General features: G+C 37.4%; 2 protein-coding genes across 9 annotated transcripts in view; one reads left to right on the top strand and one right to left on the bottom strand.

Moving 5' to 3' along the window:
- The window catches only part of LOC136829984 (zinc finger protein 28-like), a 33,186-nt gene extending 25,819 nt beyond the window's left edge, over positions 1-7,367 (top strand). The window contains exon 3 of the mRNA XM_067089164.1: positions 4,828-7,367. Coding sequence (XP_066945265.1) covers positions 4,828-6,380 — 1,553 coding nt within the window. The 3' untranslated portion in view covers positions 6,381-7,367. The remainder of the gene's footprint in view (positions 1-4,827) is intronic.
- Positions 7,368-10,186: 2,819 nt separating this feature from the next.
- Positions 10,187-21,151, bottom strand: part of LOC136829995 (vesicle-associated membrane protein 7-like) — a 140,033-nt gene continuing 129,068 nt past the window's right edge. For all 8 annotated transcript variants that reach the window (XM_067089201.1, XM_067089210.1, XM_067089184.1 and 5 more), the window contains 2 exons: positions 16,896-16,988; positions 10,187-12,143 (listed from right to left, as the gene is read on the bottom strand). In XM_067089201.1, coding sequence (XP_066945302.1) covers positions 12,078-12,143; positions 16,896-16,988 — 159 coding nt within the window. In that variant the 3' untranslated portion in view covers positions 10,187-12,077. The remainder of the gene's footprint in view (positions 12,144-16,895; positions 16,989-21,151) is intronic.

Raw genomic sequence — 21,151 nt, 5'->3', positions numbered from 1 at the left:
AAGCAACTAAGATATTGAGGAAACAGATGCTTGAACATGAGATAGAATTTGATGGAACCTTAACAGCAGACACTAGAAGAGAATCTGTGCCACCAAGTTTGTTGGAATTTGTAAGTGTGCTACAAAATGGTGGCGATATAAAATCCCAACTTAAATATGGAACATCATCTACTGATCTAGCTTTAGCACAACTTTTGCACTTCAACTGTCGAAAGAATCCAGCATCTTCAACATTCTCCAGACATTCCAAGTTAAGAGAACCTTCGTTTCCAATATACATTGGTCTCCTGGTCTTTGCGAAAACCAGGAAGCGTCACCATGGAATCAGCATCAGCTATGATAGGGTTCTGGAATTGACTAAAGGGTTAGGAGAAGCAGTTGTAACAAGGGCTGTGGAGGAAGTAGTAGTTTGTCCCACTACATTAAGAAAAGGGCTCTTTACAACTTGTGCTGTTGACAATTTGGACCATAATCCAAGTGCCACAACTGCACAAACATCCTTCCATGGGACAGGCATATCTTTGTTTCAGCATCCGAGCACTGATGAAACGGGTGAGGACAGAAACTTGGCCCAAATCATCCAAAGTGGAACAAAGTAAAAAAAAGTACCTTCTCTTCCTGAATATTACGCAAATGTACCTGTTGCTCACTTTAAACATGAGAATCCCCTCCCTTCATCCAGTGGAAGTGCAGGACACCAACAAGTTGTGCTTTCAAAGCATCTTTCTCTTGAGTATGAATGGCTTGAGAAAGTCAGTCTGTCGGACAGGAGTGAAAATGCTGTGTCCTTATCTTGGGCAGCACATCACGCTTCTCAGAAGCGACAGGCCCCATTTGAAATAAGCTTGTCATCAATGTTGCCTCTTTTTCAAGAGGCAGCTCATTCAGTTGCAATGATAAAACATGCCATGGATATTGCAAGAGCAACCACACAGTTTCTCAATCCTGGCCAAACCCCAGTTCTGGCAGTTGTTCAGCCACTATTTGCAGTTGCTAAGCAAATATAGTGGGATTGGCCATTGCAGTATGGTGATATGGTTATTATGTTTGGAAGGCTGCCTATGGAAACGGCACCATTCAAAATTCTGGGTGATCTCTTGAAAGACAGTGGCTGGGCTGGTGCTCTTGCAGAAGCAGAAATAGCTACTCCTGGAACAGCAGATTCTTTTTTTTGTGCTTCACATTTGAAGAAGGCATGTCTAGCCCACCAGGTAACAGCTTGCAGTTTATATCAGCTGCACAGAGCTGTCTATATGGCATATACCAGGAAGCAGAAGAAGAAATTGAGCGAAGCTGTGAAAGCTGGATCAGAAAATGAGAATCAGAGTGTCCCCAATTCTACTTTTGGAATCTTGTGCTTCAGCTAGAACTTCTAGTGCTTGTTTTTATCAGGTCATACCAAGAGTCTGATTTCCAATTGTACAAAGATGTGCTGCAGGAACTCATTCCTTTCTTCTTTGCCCTGGACTATGTACATTATGCCAGGTGGCTTTCAATTCATTTGAGGGATGTGGAGGCTCTCCAAAATGACACACGTGATGAATTCACAAAGGGAAATTTCACTGTCCACAAAACCACTCGGCCTTTTTCTTCAGTGGCTATAAACCAAGCACACGAGCAGACTAATGCTCATGTGAGAGATGGGGGAGCCATTGGCCTATTTGAAGATGAAGATGCTCTCAGAAGGTGGACAGTGGCTGGTCCTGAAGTAAGCCGCCTGATCATTGAGTTTGAGACGAAGTGATGCTGATCCAAAATCTGAGGGTAGGCATCATGATGAAACTGAAACTGTGCAGAAAAGGTTTCTTGAAACGGTTGAAAATCTGGCAAAAGTAATCAAAGAAATAGGCAGCCATTTTGAAGAAGATTCAGTGGATCTGATTGTGCTAGACAGTCATGAAATTATGGACAGTAAAGTTAGTGAATCCTTGAGATCTATGAAGGGCCTTGGATAGACATAATTCACAAATTTTATTGAGAGGCTCAAGACATCCAGCAAATTCTATGAACCAGTACACAAGAACAAAATTCTATTCAGTCACAAGATGTCTACTACAGAATCCAAGGGCAAACAGTCACTGCAAACCATAAAGGATGATTGTAATCTATTCTCACGCCTCTTCATATCATACCAGAACAGACAGTGTGGTATAAATGAATTCTTTCAACATGAAAATGTCACAGCTGCTGCCTCAACTAGAACAGCATGCATCAGACATCCCTGACAAAGAGCCTACCGCTGATGTTATCATAATGGATGGTGCAGCTCTTATAAATGCTCTGAGACCAACCAAGGGGTCTACATTGGAGTCTTATGCTAAAGAAGAAGTCTTATCCAAGATTTAGAAGCACATACAGAAGTACAAGCAAACACACATTGTATTTGATGTGTATAGGACAGACAGTATGAAAGCACAAACAAGACAAAAAAGAGGCACAGGAGTTCGCCGGAGAGTAATTAGCACAGTGAAAACTCCTGGCAATTGGGCCAGCTTCCTCAGGAATGACCACAACAAAACTGAACTATTTGCATATTTGGCAGACACAATCATTTCATCTCAAGCAGATGATACATCATGCATAATTATCACTAAAGGGGATGCTGCACTTTGTAGCAAAGCTGAACAAGACACTGCTGACCAACAAGACTGCACTCACGAAGAGGCAGATACTAGAGTCCTTTTACATGCTGCATATGCTGCAAAGCATGGAGATATCTCAAGTGCAATCATATGCAGTACTGACACTGACGTTGTCATCAAAGCAGTATCTAGCATAGAAAAGACTGGTTTGGACAAGCTTTGGATTATATTTAGTAGAGGAAAAGACATGAGGTGGATACCTAGCCATGAAATTGCAGCAGTCATGGGACCAAAGCCTCAGCCCTTCCCTTTTTCCATGCATTTAGTGGGTGTGACACGGTGTCTGCCTTTCATGGAAAGGGGAAGAAGTCTGCATGGCAAACATGGACTGTGTTAAGTCTGCATGGCAAACATGGACTGTTTCAGCATGCCACACCCACCTTCACCAAACTAAGTTCAACACCAGCACCTGTAGAAGATGAAGACCTGCAAATTATTGAAGAGTTCGTGATGCTAATGTATGACAGAAGCAATTTGTATAAAAATGTAAATGAGGCTAGACTTGATCTCTTTGCAAGAAAGCAAAGAGCTTATGATTGCATTCCCCCTACAAGGGCTGCTCTTAGAGAGCATTGCAAGACAGCTGCCTTTCAAGCAGGGCACATTTGGTGCCAGTCTTTAGTATGTCATCCAGTTTTGCCCAGTCCAAGACACTGGGGATGGCAACAGATTGATGGTACCTGGTTTCCGTATTGGACAGATTTGCCAATAGTAGCAAAATCTTGCCAAGAACTGAATAAGTGTGGCTGCAAAAAAGGAATGCCATGGGAGGTGCAAGTGCTACAAATCTGGACTTAGCTGCACAGCTCTCTGCAGCTGCACTTGCTAAAACTAATGATACACAAAACATATTGGTTTCTCTCAGGAGATACATACTTTTTTTATCTTTGGTGGCCATTTTGGAAATATGGTGTTCATATGGTGGCCATATTGGAAAGATGGGTTCACTTTATTTCTTCATGACAGTAAGAATGCCAAAATACAAATTCTCAATCATTATATGGACAGTATGCAACTTTTAAAGGCTTATGAAATGAAAATATTTGAAATATACAGCAAATTTGCTGCCATTTTGGAAAAGTGTCAGCCATCTTGGAAATAGCCAAATATTGAGGTGGCTGGAGGTTGATTTTGATTTATGGGGATAATAAGAGTTCTCATGCCAAATCAGTTGCTTTGCATCACCATTTGCACTTTTTTCCCATTATCCCACTCCACTATTTTACCAACGCTGGCAATTCTTCTGTTTCTTTTACATTAAAACTTTTAATGTATTAGGATAGATAATCCATACATCCCACCTCCTCCAATGTGGGATTCAGCTATGTAATTGCTTGGTAAGTAGCTTATATAAAAATGACTTTTTTATAATAAATTTTTATATATACTTACCAAGTAATTGCATAATCAAAACCCTCTCTCCTCCCCTCGCATGGTTAGGAAGGCACAAACATATTGAGCTCGTTTGCTGTGGTAATTCGTCTCTTACCCCGAAAGTGGGCTGGGTCACTTGCCTAGCCAAAACAAAAGTACCCCTATCACAAATTTCAAAAGTCTAGCTGCTGGTTAATAGAAACTAATAGCTATGTAATTACTTGGTAAATATATATAAAACTATTTTATCATAAAAATGCCATGTTTGTTTTATTTCATTGACTGTAAAATAGAGCCTTATAAGTGAAATGAACATGTTTAGAACTTATGAAGTGTCTGCATATACTGATCTTTAAGGCTAGTTAAGTGAAAGTAAACTTTGTTATCCATCATTTTGTTGGAATGCTGATTTAATAAGGATGAGTTAAATTACAAATAGCCTTTGTGCCCTACTATTACCCACCATATTGTTGAAAATATCTTTATATGGGGTAGTTGTGCAAAACATTTTGATCACCTATCATGCCCTTAAAGTGAAATTTACATCGCAAATCTGAGTTTGTATTTGGAGATGTTTATTGATTAAAATACAACTGTTATAGCAGGGAAAGTCTCATGATCATAGCAGACACAGCTCTTAGAGCTTATCTTGATCAGGCAGGAAATGGGTTTTGTGTCAAACAGTGGTATGAATGTTAAAAATGTCAAAATTCTCTTAATAGTTTTAATGTAATGTGCACCATAATTATTCTTTCCTTTGTGTCATTTTTTGTTGATATTTAGGAAAATTAAATTTTTATTTCTACTTCAGGTATTAAATTATCAAGAAATGGGCAGCCTTTCAAACTTAAAGAATCCCTCTACAAGACATCGGCAGACTTTCTCTGTAAATCTGAAGGTTATAACTTTGATCTAGAAGGAAATGAAGATCAGGATTGTAATTATGACAACATTACAACAGTTAGGAAGAAAAGAGGTCGCAAAAAGAAAAGACGCTACCCATCCAATGATGATTATGATTATGACATGGAATTTGAAAATAATTGCAGTGAAGAAATAAATGAAAATAAAACAGACTTATTAGAAGAAAATGAATTTCGTATTAAAGAGGAGCCAGTCGACAATGAGGATGAGATGGCCCTCAATATTTTAAAGACTAAAGGTTATGGCCTGAGAACGAAGCGTAGGATAAAGAAACTAAGCGACATGCATTACATGGAGGAAAAAGTTGTGAAGAAGAAAACTGAAAGAACTCAACATTTCTCTTGTCAGTGGTGTACTGATGTATTTCCAACTTTCACCAGGCTACAACGACATGCCAAAGAAGAACATGATTCTACAGACTTTGCTTTCCCTTGTGATCTTTGTGGAGTAGTTTTCACAAGACCCCATAATCTAGAACGACACAAAGATACAAAGCATGGTGATGGTGAAAAGCGTTTTGCTTGTGAACACTGTGGTCGCAGATTTGGTAGACAAGATGTTTTATCAGTTCATATTTCTATGGTTCATTTTAAAAAGTCATTGCAAGGTAAATCAGCAACTTCAGTGTTTGATCCAAATACTTTCCACTGTACAGGGTGTGATCAGTTTTTCTCTAAAGAACAAAAGCTTAAAAATCACAGGCAAGGAGACCTGTCATGTAGTGACTGTAAGTTAACTTTTGAATGCAAGGCTTCACTTAGAGCTCATCAGTACAAGCATCATCCAACGTCATGCAGTGAATGTGGGAAACTTTGTGACAGTAAACAACAAATGTATTTGCACAGATTGTCTCATGATCCAAAATATGTGTGTGATATTTGCCAGAAAGGATTTTTGTGGAAATCTCAGTTTGCTGTTCACATGTCAACACATACCGGTGAAAAACCAGTACTTTGTAATATTTGTGGTAAATCATTTGCTCACAGGTTAGCTGTGAACAAACATAAGTGGCAAGAACATGATGAGAGCAACAAGAAATTTAAGTGTCAGACTTGTGGTAAATGTTTTGTGTATAAAGGCAAGCTCCAGTCGCATATGCGATCACACACAGGAGAGAAACCATTCATTTGTCACTTATGCTCTGCGTCATTTTCACAGCGCTGCAATTTAACTGCTCACATACGAAGTGTGCATGGTGTTTATATTCAATCTATCAAAAGTGATGGAACAACTCAGACACAATTGGTAAAGTATAAACGGGTTAAAAAGCAGCCACCTTTGGAAGCACAATCAACTGTAGTAAATGCAGTGATGACGCACTCAGTAGAAACATCAGTCCCAGAACAGCCACAAATAGCCATTCAGGAACAAGTTCAAATGTCAGATTCATTTGAAACTGAAGCAGCTGTATACCAGATTGTGTATGCATATCAACAATAATTGTTCCTACAGGAATACAAACCGTGGCCTTTTATACAGAAGTATCTTTCAGTGTGAGCTAGAAACCAGTTGAAATTTAGTAACAAGGTGGTTAACTTTTTCTTTGGCCACAAAAGAGAATAGACATCTGCCTTTTGCTGTCCTGACTGCTGGTTGAGAACTTGGAATTTGGATAAGTATTCTCTCATTCCCATTCTGTCTTGTTTAAATACATTTATTGTGGCTTACTGTGTTGTATTCTTGCTGAATAAAAACTTACACTATTGTTACTGAGACATGACTGCCTGTTTCGATGGTTATGTCTCCAGTAATAACTTCTCTAATTATTTTATTGCAAGAGAATTCCTTGTTCGACATCTTGCTAAAAGTTGTCTGGTATTTGCCAGGAACATAGCAGCTTCTAATGAAGTCTCTTGCAGGAGATGTCGTGGTTCTCAAAATAGTTCCTTCCTTTAGTAAAACTTCTTTCCTTATAGGGAGCACCTAGGCCTAGGCTCGTACTATTTTGGCCAACTGTTTTCCCATGACCTTTGCTTGCAAGGCAAATAGGATCATGTCAATTTCATGGTGGTTCGCAACTCTGATCAGTTGAAGGGGGCTGACCTCCCACCTAAGGAATAAGTATGGTAAGTCAGTGAGGGAGGGATATTCCCCCACTTTCACCTGCTAACCATGTAGTTAACTACCTTAATACCAAGTTTTGACTGGTTTCCAGCTTGCACTGAAAGCTACTCCTATATAAAAGGCTCTGGTATGTATACCTAGGAAAACTGTAAATTGTTATTCAAAATTTGTTATTGTTTAACAGCTCTTGAATACTTTTCTCATGTATGAGCTTTCTTTTACAATATCAGTAGCATTCCAAAGATTGCAATAAAAATAAGTACTGTTTTTACACTTTTAATTTATGTATATAATGTAATAGTAACTTTTATACTGTTCATTTATAATGTTCATTGGTTTTAATATACTATAATTTTGTTGTCACACAGTTGTAGAGGTTTTTCAACTTTTGTTGTACTTAAGTACAGAAATATCCATAAATCTTTCTCAAGGTATAAGCCAAAGTGGGGGTAAAAGCAAGCCAGTCTTCCTGATGTGTTTAGAATCAGATGATCAAGTTTACAGAGCATTTCACAATTGATGAGGCTGCAATACTCTGATGTTAGTTGCCTGATCAGTTAATGCAATTTATTAACAAAACAGACGATTAAGTTTGTCAGTCTTACATTTGCTTCTACAGTACTTGCAATCAAAGAGTTATCAATTCACTTGGAACTTTAATTAATGTGTCCATACATTGAACATACCTAATAGTTACTTATGCTAATATTTATTAATGTTTCATTTATTTTATTTTTTAAGTTTGTTACACTTCATTTTTTGCTCTTCCCTATTCCAGAAGGTTATTCTTGTATGTCAGTTGTCTCGGGAGGATAAAAACAAGGCAAAAATAATTTTTTGTAATAAGAGAATAATTTTATATTGGCCTTTTCTGCCATTAGCAAACACTTGGATATATTCCCAAACATGTTCCCAGTTCATCAGAGACATGGTGCACAAGCACAAAAGTGCATGTGAAACATTCATATATGCCTTCTATGGTTTTAACTGTTCTCATAGAGGTGCAGGTGTACAGGATGACAATTTTGAGCAGGTACAAGTAAGCCACAGAATTGTTGTAATATGAATCTACAGGATTGTGGACAGTGAATTTGACTGGTTATGACTACCTCAAATAATTTTTTGGCTGTCAGCACTCTTAGGCCAGATTGTTCTGCTCTCCAGGGTAGACTGTTATGCCATCCTCACTTTCAGGAGAGAATCCAACTCTTCCTTTTGAGAAATTTTTAAAACTTGTAGGCTTTCTCTACACCCAGAACCCGTTCAGCAAAGTTGAATGGAAATCATTTGGCTCCTAGTGAGATAAATGATCTCAAAGATGTAACCCCTACTTCCTTTTCAAACCCTTATCATAGAGTTATTGATCAAACTACTGTGGTTGCCTCATGCTCATGGTATCTTGGATCAGATAAACAATTTGATCTGCAGATCAAAGGGTCCCTTGCCTTCCTGCTTGATGATCTGCAGATCGAAGGGTCCCTTGCCGTCGAGCAGTCAAGCAAACTACTATCCCCTTTCCTTAGTGGCATCAGCCTTGTTACCTTCAATAACAATGCACCTCACCTTGACCAGTATGAGAGGGAGTAAGGCTTGAGCTAGGGGCAAGGAGAGAAATAAGTTTTACTTTCTCCTCCTCCTCGTCATTGAGCTCTTCCCACCCCTCATACCTTCCTCTTGATAGAGTTAAAAGACCCCTTCTACAGGACTAGTTTCTAAGTTTGTGGCAAAAACCCAGAACCCATGAGTTAGTTAAGATATAAGAGCTTTTGTTTTCCTCTCTCTGTGACTATGCTGTGGTCTGCATATGAGGCTTACATACCTGGTTTGAGCCATAGATCCTAACCAAGTTGGACCCAACCTTTTAGGTCAATGTTGCAGCATGCAAACAAAAGGTATGTTTAGGATCAGGCTTTATGAAATCAATTTGATGGGCATGCAGAACCAACAGTGACCCCTAAGCTTGGAAGGCAGCTAAATTTGGCCCATTTTTGGGTGAGTATAGCTCTACTTCCTGCTTGTTAACAGGAAGAGTGATCTGCAGATCCACTGAGGCTCTAGGCTGTTTGCTCAGTTGAGTAGCCACATGTATCTGCACCAGTCCAGCATGCACTCAGCCCAAACTGTTGCTGTGCAAAATGGAATTAAAACAGAAAAGTCATGAAGTCAGGGGACTTTGAACTGTCTTTCGGGCATTTCAAAGTAACTTCCTTAATGTGGCATCAGACCACCTTTGCCTCATTGTACCTGAGGAATGTTACCCACAGGTTCCCAAATTACTCCCTGGGACCTCTGGTAGTTGCTCAACATATGTAATTACCAAACTCCTTTTAGACAGAAAAGCATTTTGCCTAAGGCACTTGGAAGGTATAAGGCTCAGATTGAATTGTGAAATGACTGGCTTCTCTCCCTTCTTTCCTCCCTTTTGCACAGAAGCAGTTCGGGCTGAGTGCATGCTGGACTGGGCGCAGATGCACGTGGCTACTTAATTGAGCAACTAATCTTAGAGCTTCTGTGGATAAGGTGCAACTCCCTCCACTCTTCTTTTAACAAGTAGAGAGGTGGCAGTATTTCTATACTCTGAACCCAACAATTGTATTGGCTAGACTTAGCTGCCTTCCAGCCCCTGTAACCCTTAGAGAGGTCCCACCCAAGATTTCCTTACTTGAGTAAGACTTGAGACACCCACTGAGGCGGCTCAGAGCCCTGTCGCTCTTATCATTCCTGTGCCAGACTGAATAGGTTACAGGAGTCATCACACACCAGCTCGCAGTCGTGATTGGGAGTGTGACATTACCAGGTGGGTTTCAACTTCCAGTTAGTTGAATGAGGTGACCTCCCAACTAAGGAGCAAGTCTCCCTATTTAAAAGAACATAAATTTTAAAGTAATTTGTTTTATATTTTTCACCTTAACAACTGCACTTTGTCCTTGATGGTGAAAGAAAAAATGCTTGGTGATCCCAAGTTTGTTACACGTTACCCATTACCACCAGTTAACTATAGTACCATGTAACCAAGTTTCAACAACCAATACCATTCACAATAAGGCATATGCCTACATAAGAGGCTCTGGCTTTAATATCTATGAAAAATACAAATTACTCTTAAATGTCATATTTTATCTAATAGTCTGCTTTTCTTTAAAAATGTAATAATTGGATAATTTGAAAAAGATAATTCTGAAAAATTTCCTTGAGATTTATTCTCAAAATCTGACATTCACTTTTGGTAGCACCTGGACAGTCACATAAACATACATTGAACTGTTACTGTTAACTTATCAATAAATTTGGATCTTAGATGCAGAGATTGTCATAAAGGAGAATCAAGCAATACAACCTCAAATCTTGCAGGGGGTGAAATTTGTTCTTGTTAGTACACAATGAGCTAAGTAATATAGAATAATTTTTTAATTCTAAAATTATGTTCAAGGAATGCAAGGAGGACCTCGCATAATTCTGTAAAAATCTTTAGCTAAAACAACTGGTCCCATTACAGTTTAGATATTCAGATTACTGAAACATATTATTAGAAGACTAGAGGAAACAAATGGAATGAAAATACAAAGTTGAAAACAATAATGCTTCTTCATAAAACTATTTAGTAACAAAATACTTTATCCATAAAAATTAAAAGATGTACACAATGTTTAAAAAGTCAAGATAATTATCCACGAACGTAAAATTTTGGTCTAGCACTACAGTGAGTAAATACCAACTAGGTATGAAAAATTTGTAAAATTAAAAAATTTCAGACTAAGGGTTGGTATGGTATTTTAAAGTAGTATTCTGCCACAGCCCTAGTATAAAAAATCCTCAAGAATATTACTAAACTGGAAAATATAAAAGTATAGTTTACCAAACAAAACAATATCCGAGATTAAAAAAAAGCTATCATTTAATTACTCACAACCATCAGTGTCAGACTTATTACTATAATAGTATTTGACATATGATGCAAGGGAAATTTGGGAATTCAATAACACTTCTTCAATAGACACAAATTGACTGAATGCTTGTGCTATACAGGGTTTCAGATTAAACAGCATGTAAACAATGTTAAAATCTGCAGTGAGAAAGGGTAGAGCCCTATCTGTCAAGCACCACAATACCTAAGTAAAATTAACTGTGTGTGCTCAGAAATACCCTATTTCAAGTTCAGCATTTATGTCACTGGATGGTGTGCATAGTCAACATCTACACGTTTCTGTATATAGGTGAAAAATATGTTGTTAAATTTCATATATGAAGGCTAACGACGAACAAGTTCAGATCGAAGTGGTGCAACTCAAAATATATTTCAGAAACAGCAGCAGATGTTTTTAATTTACAAAAGGATTTTCAAAAGGTCAAAAGTTACATCAACTCATAAACTAATATTTAGAACATAAAAAAATCACAGAATGGATTCCTAAAACAAACTACATGCACCTATGAGATTGGAAGAACACAAAAGTTCACCAACATGTACTGTACATGGGATGTAATAAATATTCTAATTTTTATGAGGAGTTGAAAACTTGAAGCGACAATGATCTAACCTTTATAATAACTTTTGTTTCCTCGACAGACAAAAAAATACACTAAACTAAAATATGAGAATTACTTGTGTATGCATATACAGACAAAAAATTAATGTATCAAATCTACATGCATATTCTTAAAAATGGAATGATAGGAAGCACATATCAAATTATGATTTTTAATGCTCTAGTATACTTGTTAGTTTTGCATAAAAATGCCTTCACTGTCATTTTTTACCAGTTTATTTCTTTCTCTACGCTCTTTGTAACTATTGAATAAAACCTTCCATTACACACCCAAAATACAGTGACTACAGTAGCAACAGTAAACTTTCAGTGATACTACAACATACTTGTCACTACAAAGGAATCAAAACTTATCTTAAAAAAATTTAAAGGATTGCATTTGAAAGGATACATAATATAAAATAACACACGAGACATATTTAGTGTGCACTTACAAACTCTATTTTACTACAAAAATACAGAAAAATTACAAGCTACCCTGCCTAGTTTGTGACAAAACTCTTAAAATTACATTCTTATCACAGACTCATTGACCTGCACAATTATGCCAAGTTGGTCCACAAATCAATGCACCAATAACGTAAATGCCTACCTGTAAGGAAAAGTAAAAATTTATTAAAAACCAAATACAAGTACAGTTCTACACCCATAATACACCACCTGGTCCTTCTTAATTAGTGCAGTTTTCAGCTAAAATACCATAAGATGTTAGGGCTTTAAACCATCTTTTTACATAGGGATGCTACAAAGATTTTTATGAAAAAAGTATTTTAAAACTGAACACAATAATGTTGTTGTTGAAGAACATTATTCACTCACCACCAAATAATGTTGCTGAAGAACATTATTCACTTACAACCATAATTATTAAACCTGACAAAGGTAACCCTAGTTAGAGAGATGAGCATAAAACCCTCATGGTAATAAGTACTGAGCAACTTTGCTAGCGATGGTAGCGTTGATATACTGCTGACGTACACAGGAAACCTATCATAAAATATCAGTGATGATAAATGGTAAATTGCAAGACTGTATACTTCCATCCACAGAAGAATTTTACTCTTTTTTTTCTGAGACATAAAAGGATTTAGAAAACAAATACTGGGCCTTCTAGTTTCCTTTGCTTAACTAAAATCATTTGAATAAAGTATTATTCCCACTGACTAGAGCAAGTACAAGGCATGACACTACAAAATAGCCAATATGGAAAAGGAAATAGAAGTAAAGAATAAACCATATACTGTGCAATCATAAAGAAGACTGAGATAATTCATTAAAACTACAAACCAAGAATCAAGTGAGCCTGGTCAATAAAATGCACTTGCACCTAGTTTGAATTTCTGTGCACTGAAGGCATTATTTAAGGGCACTACTTAAGGTTCTTTGCAGTGTCCCTTTGGCCCCTAGCTGCAACCCCTTTCATTCATTTTACTGTATTTCCATTCATATTCTTTTTCTTTCATCTTACTTTCCATCCTCCTAAAAATTATTTCATAGCACAACTGCAAGGTTTTCCTACTGATACACCTTTATAACCTTTTATATTCCATTCAACCATAATTTCCCTTTGGAGGAAGACTTACCATGGGCATGGAGTTTTGAAATACAAAGAACACTGAGAACTATGGATTCTCTGTGGTCAAGCCAGCAGGAATCTGTCAATCACAACTAGGGCAAGACGGTGTTAAGGGTATAACAACTGATGATAGTTCATAGAGAACAACAAATATTATCAAAGCAAGAATGGGTTGCCTAATGGAATGGAATGTAAAATTTAGGCCAAGGCCATGTGCTGGGACCTATGAGGTCTTTCAGCACAAAGGAAAATTGAGAGTAAAAAGGTATTAGAAGTGTAACAGGAGGAAAACCTCGAAATTGCACTATGAAACATTTGTTAGGAGAGGGAAGAAAATAAGATGGAAGAAACAATATGTAAAGAGGAGCAATAAAAGAAAATGGGTTACAGCTGTGGGCTGAAGGGATGCTGCAAAGGACCTAGTGCACCATGTGAGGTGCACTGCCGGCGCTACCCCTCTACGGGGTGGATTGCCTGATAAGCAATTTCAAACCAAAAACAGTATAAATAGCTACAGAATACTCTGGATAATGGTGCAGAGGTACACATGGTCGGTTTAGATTTTAAAGCAGCCTTTGACCATGTGAATCATAAAGCACTTACTAACATTATTGGTATATATACCTTTTATTAATATTTTAAATGAGTTTAACAGACAGATCCCAAAGAGTGTGTGTTGATGGCCAATATTGTGACTTTAGTAATGTCATTTATTCCTTCCTTCCTTAGTAATGTCATTTCAGGTGTTCCTCAATTTAGTGTTCTTGGACTTGTGTTATTTAATATTTATTAGCAAGGTCTGGAGAACATGCTGACTGCATACACCAATGATGGTACTCGTCTAGCTGCTGTTCTTTCTGTGCCTAGGGTCTGTGGTTGCAGAATCCTGGCATAGAGACCTGGCACATATCCATAAGTGGAGTAGGCTTTGGGGTGTGAAGCTTAACCCTTCTGAAACTCATAGTATGAGAGCCAATCCAGAAGACTTTTGCCTTTGCATCCTGACATACACAAAAATTTTATAGTTTTAAATGACTCTTTAGGGTTTTAAGTGTAACTTCTAATACCACACTGACTTTTGAGAAGCATACATGTAATATTGGCTCCTCTTTCTCAAAAAATTTGGTATCTGGTGGAAATGTTTTAGAATGTTTCATGATGAAGCCATTTTATCTAAGCATTTTAACTCTCTTCAGCCTTATTTAGGATACTGTTCTCCAGTGTGGTCTCTGGGTGCTGACTCTCACCTCAAAATCTTGGTTTTATGTCAAGAGCCAAGTTTATTTTGCTAACTCTTTTATGTTGACTTGTGGTACTGAGGTGGAGCTCATCATGTTTGTTGCATAAAATGTACCACAACACTCATTTACCTGATCTAGTGGTCTTTGCTAGCAGCACTAAGCAGGCTGCTGCATATTATGAACACAATTTACATTCATATAATACACATCTCTGGCTATTTGCCATCCTGTGACATTTTATAACTTGATCAAATGCCACCTTGGGGTAATTTCCAAACTGCATTAAACTTTGTATTTTCAAACCCTTGTAGACAGGGTCAACAGACTATAAACCTAAGACGGCAATGTAAGTTAGCCTGCAAAAAGGTAATAAATAATTGAAAGTGTGGGAACAGAAAATAAAACCAATGTACCTGAATTCAGGAGACATCAGCAGAAAGCACAAATGAATTTGCTCCTCACTTGATTGATTGATTATGAAATTTAGGTCTTGAAGACCAAGTGCCAGAACCCATCATGATAAACATTTGGTGATCAGAAGACCCACAACTAAACTATGCAAACTATTCCATATTTTAGATGTACCAAAAGAAAACTCCTAGAAAACAACATACTGTTTGTTTTCAGTAATAAGAAACCTAATACTGTAAAACAACATACTGTTTGTTTTCAGCTGAAGATTTAATCATAATTTGAAGGTTTTTATGTAAAACTCAATAATAATTCAAGAAAAAAGAAGGATGATTTTTGAATTTTCGACGATTTTCCGGTTTACGACGATTTTCGGTTACGACGAATATAAAAAAATGCCAAGTGTAATGCAATTTGGAAATTACTCCAGGGTGGCAGTTAACCAAATTATAAAATTTTTTAAGCTGGCAAACAGCCTAAGACATATATACTACTACTGTATATGAATGTAAGATGTGTTTAAAATATGCCTTGGTACTTGCTTTGTTTATTGTTGCAGAATCCTAAAGTGATGGCATGACAGATGCAACAGCATGAGTTTTCCTTGAAGATGACAGAAGACTGCATGCAAAAATGTTGCATAATAAAATGTGTTTACATGACAGATATATCATATATTTCATAAGATACAACAACAATCTGTAAAATGCAATGTAATCTAGGTACCTCTATACAGTAAACCCCCCGTATTCGCGTTCTCATGGTTCGTGGACTCTCGCATTCGCGGGTTTCTCTGTGGAACATATCTAGCCATCATTCGCGGAAAATTCGCCCATTCACGGTATTTTTCACTGAGAAATATTCACTAATTACTGTATTTTCATATAATTTTCATGAATAAATGCACTTTTTGTGATAAAACTATTAAAATACTCAGGTATAAGCATTTTTACATGGTTTTTCTTGGTTTAAGCTATCAAAATGGGCAGTTCTAAGTGTTTTTAGAGGGGTTTTAAGCATTCACGGATTTGACCTATTCGCGGGGGGGTGTGGGACGCATCCCCCGCAAATACGGGGGGTTCACTGTACTGTATTGTGCTCAACCTTTTCATGACATGAAAACTTGGGCATGGTTAGGTTAAAAGAAACTGGATGCATAAGCAGGATGAGGCCTAAGGGACTAAGATGGTAAGTGAATTGCTGAGAGTATATACAGCTGGGGCTGAAGAGATGCAGCACGCTGTATCATTTACAGTGTTCCTTACAGTTTTGCTCGAATGAGTTACCTTTGTAACAGGGTAGATCTGTTCTGTGACAATTCAAAATACCGCAAATTCAAAAACAATGAGGCTCAAAATAACAAGATATTCAATAGTTCACAAGACCCTGGTTGTTAAAAGTGAAATTGAGGGATTGCTAGGGATTAACATCATGATATAACATAAAAATACTACTTTCACTTCCAGAAAACAGCAGGCTGCTAAAGCAAGCAGTATAAAATAAAAATTGTATGTACAGTACAATGAAATTTTACTCTCTCACTTTAAGAAACATGAGAAATTCCTAGACAGTGCAGCACTCTATCACACCAGTTAGTGTTATTGAGAATTTTAATTGTAGTTACTGTACAGTCTTCCCTGATATATAACACTAAAGAAACAAACTGAAATTATCACTACTTACCATTCCCCATTTAACATTTACCATATAATTCATTTTTCAGACTATCTAACAATGATTAGGAATAACTATCATTCACCAAAGGAGCCAAACAAATAATAAAAACCAAGTTAATGCTTTCCATAGGTAAGGAGTACTTACCCCAGAACTAATCTACTTTCATTGGTATAAACTCAGCACACAGTTAATCCTACCCTCTAGGCATTTAGCATCAGTTTTGTTTCTTGTAGGATCAAATAATTTTACTAAAGGATAAATGTTTAAATATGAAATATAGTCATACATATTCTTTATGTATAAATCTATCAGAAATGTAGAGCCTTTGAAGATAACTTATAATTTACAAGCATACATAACTAATGAAACTTTCCCTAAAACTTAAGAGGCTTCAAAAATCATGAAAACAGGAATGATTCACACAAGTATATTTCCTTACCCCAATGCATATTAAAATGACAATTATGAGACGGATGTTTTTCCACCATAAGCTTCTAGCTAAGCTACGGCTTGTAGTTTTGAATGTCACAGCCTGAAAGGAAAATCAGTAAAATTAAAAGAATATAAGTTTTCTACATAAAAAATAGGCCTGTAAGACTATAACACAACATTCTACAAAATCTATTTTGCAGAGTAACTAATGGCCATTGTTTAAAAGAAAGTATAGTACTGTACTTGTACAGTCTGACACAACTATGCCACTACTCCACTAGGAGGCTGCAGAACAGGTACTTGTATAGAAACACAAAATTTTCATGATACAATCAGTTATTTCAATACTTACTAAACATTCGTCAAGCTAAGACTTTCTGACACAGCAAAGATAGGATTTCCCAGTTATATCTAGTTGGTATGTTAGCTGTTGCTTGCAGGCAGCTCAAATAAGTTCCTGCTTTCCCATTATTCGTTTCTTTGCCCATTAGACTGTGGGATTTTATGAATGTTTGGTAAATGTTAAAATAACTAACTTTATAATGAAAATTTAAATTTCACTAAAACTATAACTGAATACAACTTGAGAACAGAGGGCTAGTGAACCTTATAATTTTATCTTAACAGCCAAACAAGAAAAAATTAATGGCAAAGTATCATTATGAAAACTTACCTGAGAAGGAATCCTAAGAGATAGTACTGCCTCTATTGAGAATCCTTAATCAGAGCCAATGGTACTATCCCGGCTATCCAACTGAAGTAACCATAAAAGTGAAAATTTCACTTACAGAACGAGATGCAATACCCATGGCCATGGGTTTTGGACTTGCAAGCAAGGCAACCATACAACTGAAAAATGCCTCTCTGAAAAGACAATTTGCTCCTAAATACAAACCATACCTTCATAATCCCATAACTCAAAATTAAACTGGGATTTGAGGAATGGAGGCAAGGGGAAAAAGTGACCTCACTTGAGTTAAAGATAATATAGTTCCAGCAGCAAGTTAATTCATCTCTACATCTTCAAAATAATGAGGCAAATACTGAACTGTGCCTCAACTGATGGCATGGAGTAATTCAGATAAAGATTAATATTTCATAGAGTTATAAGATGCCGCTAGTCTTACATCAAGAGCTTTTACATAAATTACAGGCATATGACCATCCCTTGAATTAGCATGAACACAGTATAAATAATCCTCAAATTAAATAAGACATTACATTCTCGAACACTGGAAATCGCAGTTCTCTAAAGCAACAAATTATTTGCATCACCTCAAACTTTTGTCCTTTCCAGATAAGCCTTTTGGGCTCTAACATAACAGCAAAGCTTCACTTTCACTTCCTACGAGAGCCATGAGATTAGAGATCACAACAAACCTTGAGAGCCATAAGATTAGAGATCACAACATACCTCAAGAGCCATAAGATTAGCGATCAAAACAAACCTCGAGAGCCATAAGATTAGAGATCGCAATAAACCTTGAGAGCCATAAGATTAGAGAACACAACAAACCTAAGTACAGAAACCCCTTTACACAAAAATCTTTTTTAGCCCTTGGCAAGAGCAAGAAAGAAGTGTTTTAACTGTAAGGTATTTAAGGGATGCTTCTCCCAAGGGCTCAAAGGTAGAAGCATCATTAATTTTAATACTACACTACATCTATGTTCTAAGCTAGGGGTTTGTTACTAGACTTAGGAAACTCAGTTTAAAAGGACCTCATTACCTCAAATACTGTATATCCTTAGCATGAAACAAGTTCATATTTGTGTCTGAGAAATGAAGGCAAGACTGGCCTGTAATCCTTAACGGCAGCAACAGATAACTTCTCATTATATCCAAGGTACCTAAAACCTAATACATTACGGCGAGGGATCCATTCCAGTGCCATGCTGTAAGTTGATTTCTGCCATTATCAGCAATTTAATGGTGCTTACGATGCCGTAACTTGATGTTGCATCAAGTTTACGGTGCTAACAGCAAGAATAGGCGTCAAACCTATCCTTGCTGTTAGCGCCGTTTACGGCGCTTATGGTGCCGTAATTGATGTAACATCAAATTATGGCGCTGTAAAACACCATTAATGGCACTGAAAAACTGCTGTAAGATCGAATCCTTAGTCTGACACTTAACACCAGTATACGGACCACTGATGTTCATGAAGCTGGTTAGGTGACGATCTCCTTGACTTGGGGATCAATTTAATAGCCTCTCATGAAAAGGGTTTTTGCTCTGACCAGGTGGCTGAGAGTTGCCGTGTGGTCAGCTGAAGCAGGTGAAGTTTTGAAATTTTCAAACACGAGGTTGATGGAGTAGTTCTTTCCTGTTGGGCAGGTACCTGGGAAAATCTGTCAAGTATTAGCAGAACTGGAAACCACTCCCTTTGTGACCACCAGGAAGCTACTACAATCATTCTGGAATTTGGAGATGATCTTGTTTATTGCTTGCCTCTATTTGGCTAAGGGGGGAAACAGCACATATTTCCATGTCCTTCAGTCAATTTGCATCAGATTTATTGCCCATACCTGAATCTTGCTTGGGAGAGCAATAGATCAGAGGCCAGGGGTTCATGGAGGTGGCAAAGAGATCCACTACTGGACTTCCCACAATCTCAACAAGCATTTGCACACATCTATATTCAAGGTCCAGTCAATGCAAAGAATCTGGCCTTACAGACCCAGCAAATCTACTAGTAAATTTATCTTTCCAGGAATGAACTGAGGAACTAATTTGATTCTTCTCACTTGTCCCCAGAAAAACATCTTGAACTAAATGAAACAAATGGCTGACTTCATAACTCCTTGTTTCTTGATGTAAAACAAGGTAGCTGAGTTGTTGGAAAACACTGCTTTTCTCTTGATTGACACAAACTCCTCCAACCCAATCACAGCCTTCTTGACTGCCAGGGATCCTTTGTCTGACCACTGTCCCAGCAATTCCAGACCTCGTAACACAGCTCCCTAACTTGGACAGAAGAATCTGAATACCGTACTGTATAATGATAAGTCTGGGTTCTGATTTCCTAGAGGTATTCAGGACAAGAAATTTCTGTTTGTCAACCAAAGAGGAGTGACTTTCACCGCCTGATTCTCCTCCTCTAAAGTTGAATCTGGGTGCAAAGATCTCATCCTAAGTCTTGCAAAGGGTACAAATTTTCTAAGGAGGCCAAGTGTCCCAACAGACTCATCCACTTCAAGGCAGGAAAAACCCATGGGGATTAAAATTCTATCACAATGGAGAAAACTGTCAACCTTTTCTGAATTTGAGAAGCCTAAAAAGAACAGTCTATCATCCAATAATGACACAGATGAGTTGGAATCAATTTGGACTTTGGAAGGTTGACTACTAAGCCTAACCTTTCTGTTAACTTTAGCACATATTCTCTTGCCCCCAAAAGTCCCTTCCAAAGGCTTTGCTAGAATAAGACTATTGTCCTGAAACAAATGAAATTTACTTTTTCTAAGTGCAGCCATGTTCAAACGGGCAAATATTCGTGAATAACTGAATAGTGCTCAGTCTGAAATATAAAGTTAAAAACTGACACAACTCTGTCAAATACAAATTGTACATACTCCCTCGATTCCAAAATGACATTTTCATGATAAAATAAAGTTTGATATATACTTACCAAGTAAGTGTATAGCTATTACATTTTGCTTATAGGCAGCTTAAATTTGAAAATTCACAGTAGCATTCCAATATTGTGGTGTAGTTAACTCCTCCCACCCACTTTCGGGGAAGGATAGGTACAACAATACTAATGAGCCCAATTCGTTTATGCCCTATGCCCATGAGAGGGGAGAAGGGAGGGCTTTGATCATGTACTTACTTGGTAAGTATATATAAAAGTTTATCTTACCATAAAAATGTAATTTTTATATAACTTAGCAAGTAACTACATAGCTGAATCCCAGATTCACAGGAGGTGGGATGCATGGGCATGTACTACTTAAAAACTCATGAGTGAAGATGAACTTTAAGAAGAGTAAGTAGTTAACACTGATAAAATGTTTGTTGTAACCTACCTGGCAGGAAAATATTGCCTCTCACGTGGCTCATCTCAACCATAGTGGCGTGGCAGTGAAGCCAAAGGCACCTCTACAGTAAACCCCCCTGATTTGCAGTCTCATGATTCGCGGACTCACATGTTCGCGGATTTCTCTTTGGAACGTACCTACCCATTATTCACGGAAAATTCGCCCATTCGCGGTACTTTTCACTGAGAAATATTCACTAAATACTGTATTTTCATCTCATTTTCA

This window comes from Macrobrachium rosenbergii, chromosome 4, assembly GCF_040412425.1.
Source record: "Macrobrachium rosenbergii isolate ZJJX-2024 chromosome 4, ASM4041242v1, whole genome shotgun sequence".
In the NCBI taxonomy this organism is placed as follows: Eukaryota; Metazoa; Arthropoda; class Malacostraca; order Decapoda; family Palaemonidae; genus Macrobrachium; species Macrobrachium rosenbergii.
This window is presented reverse-complemented; position numbering and strand designations above follow the sequence as displayed.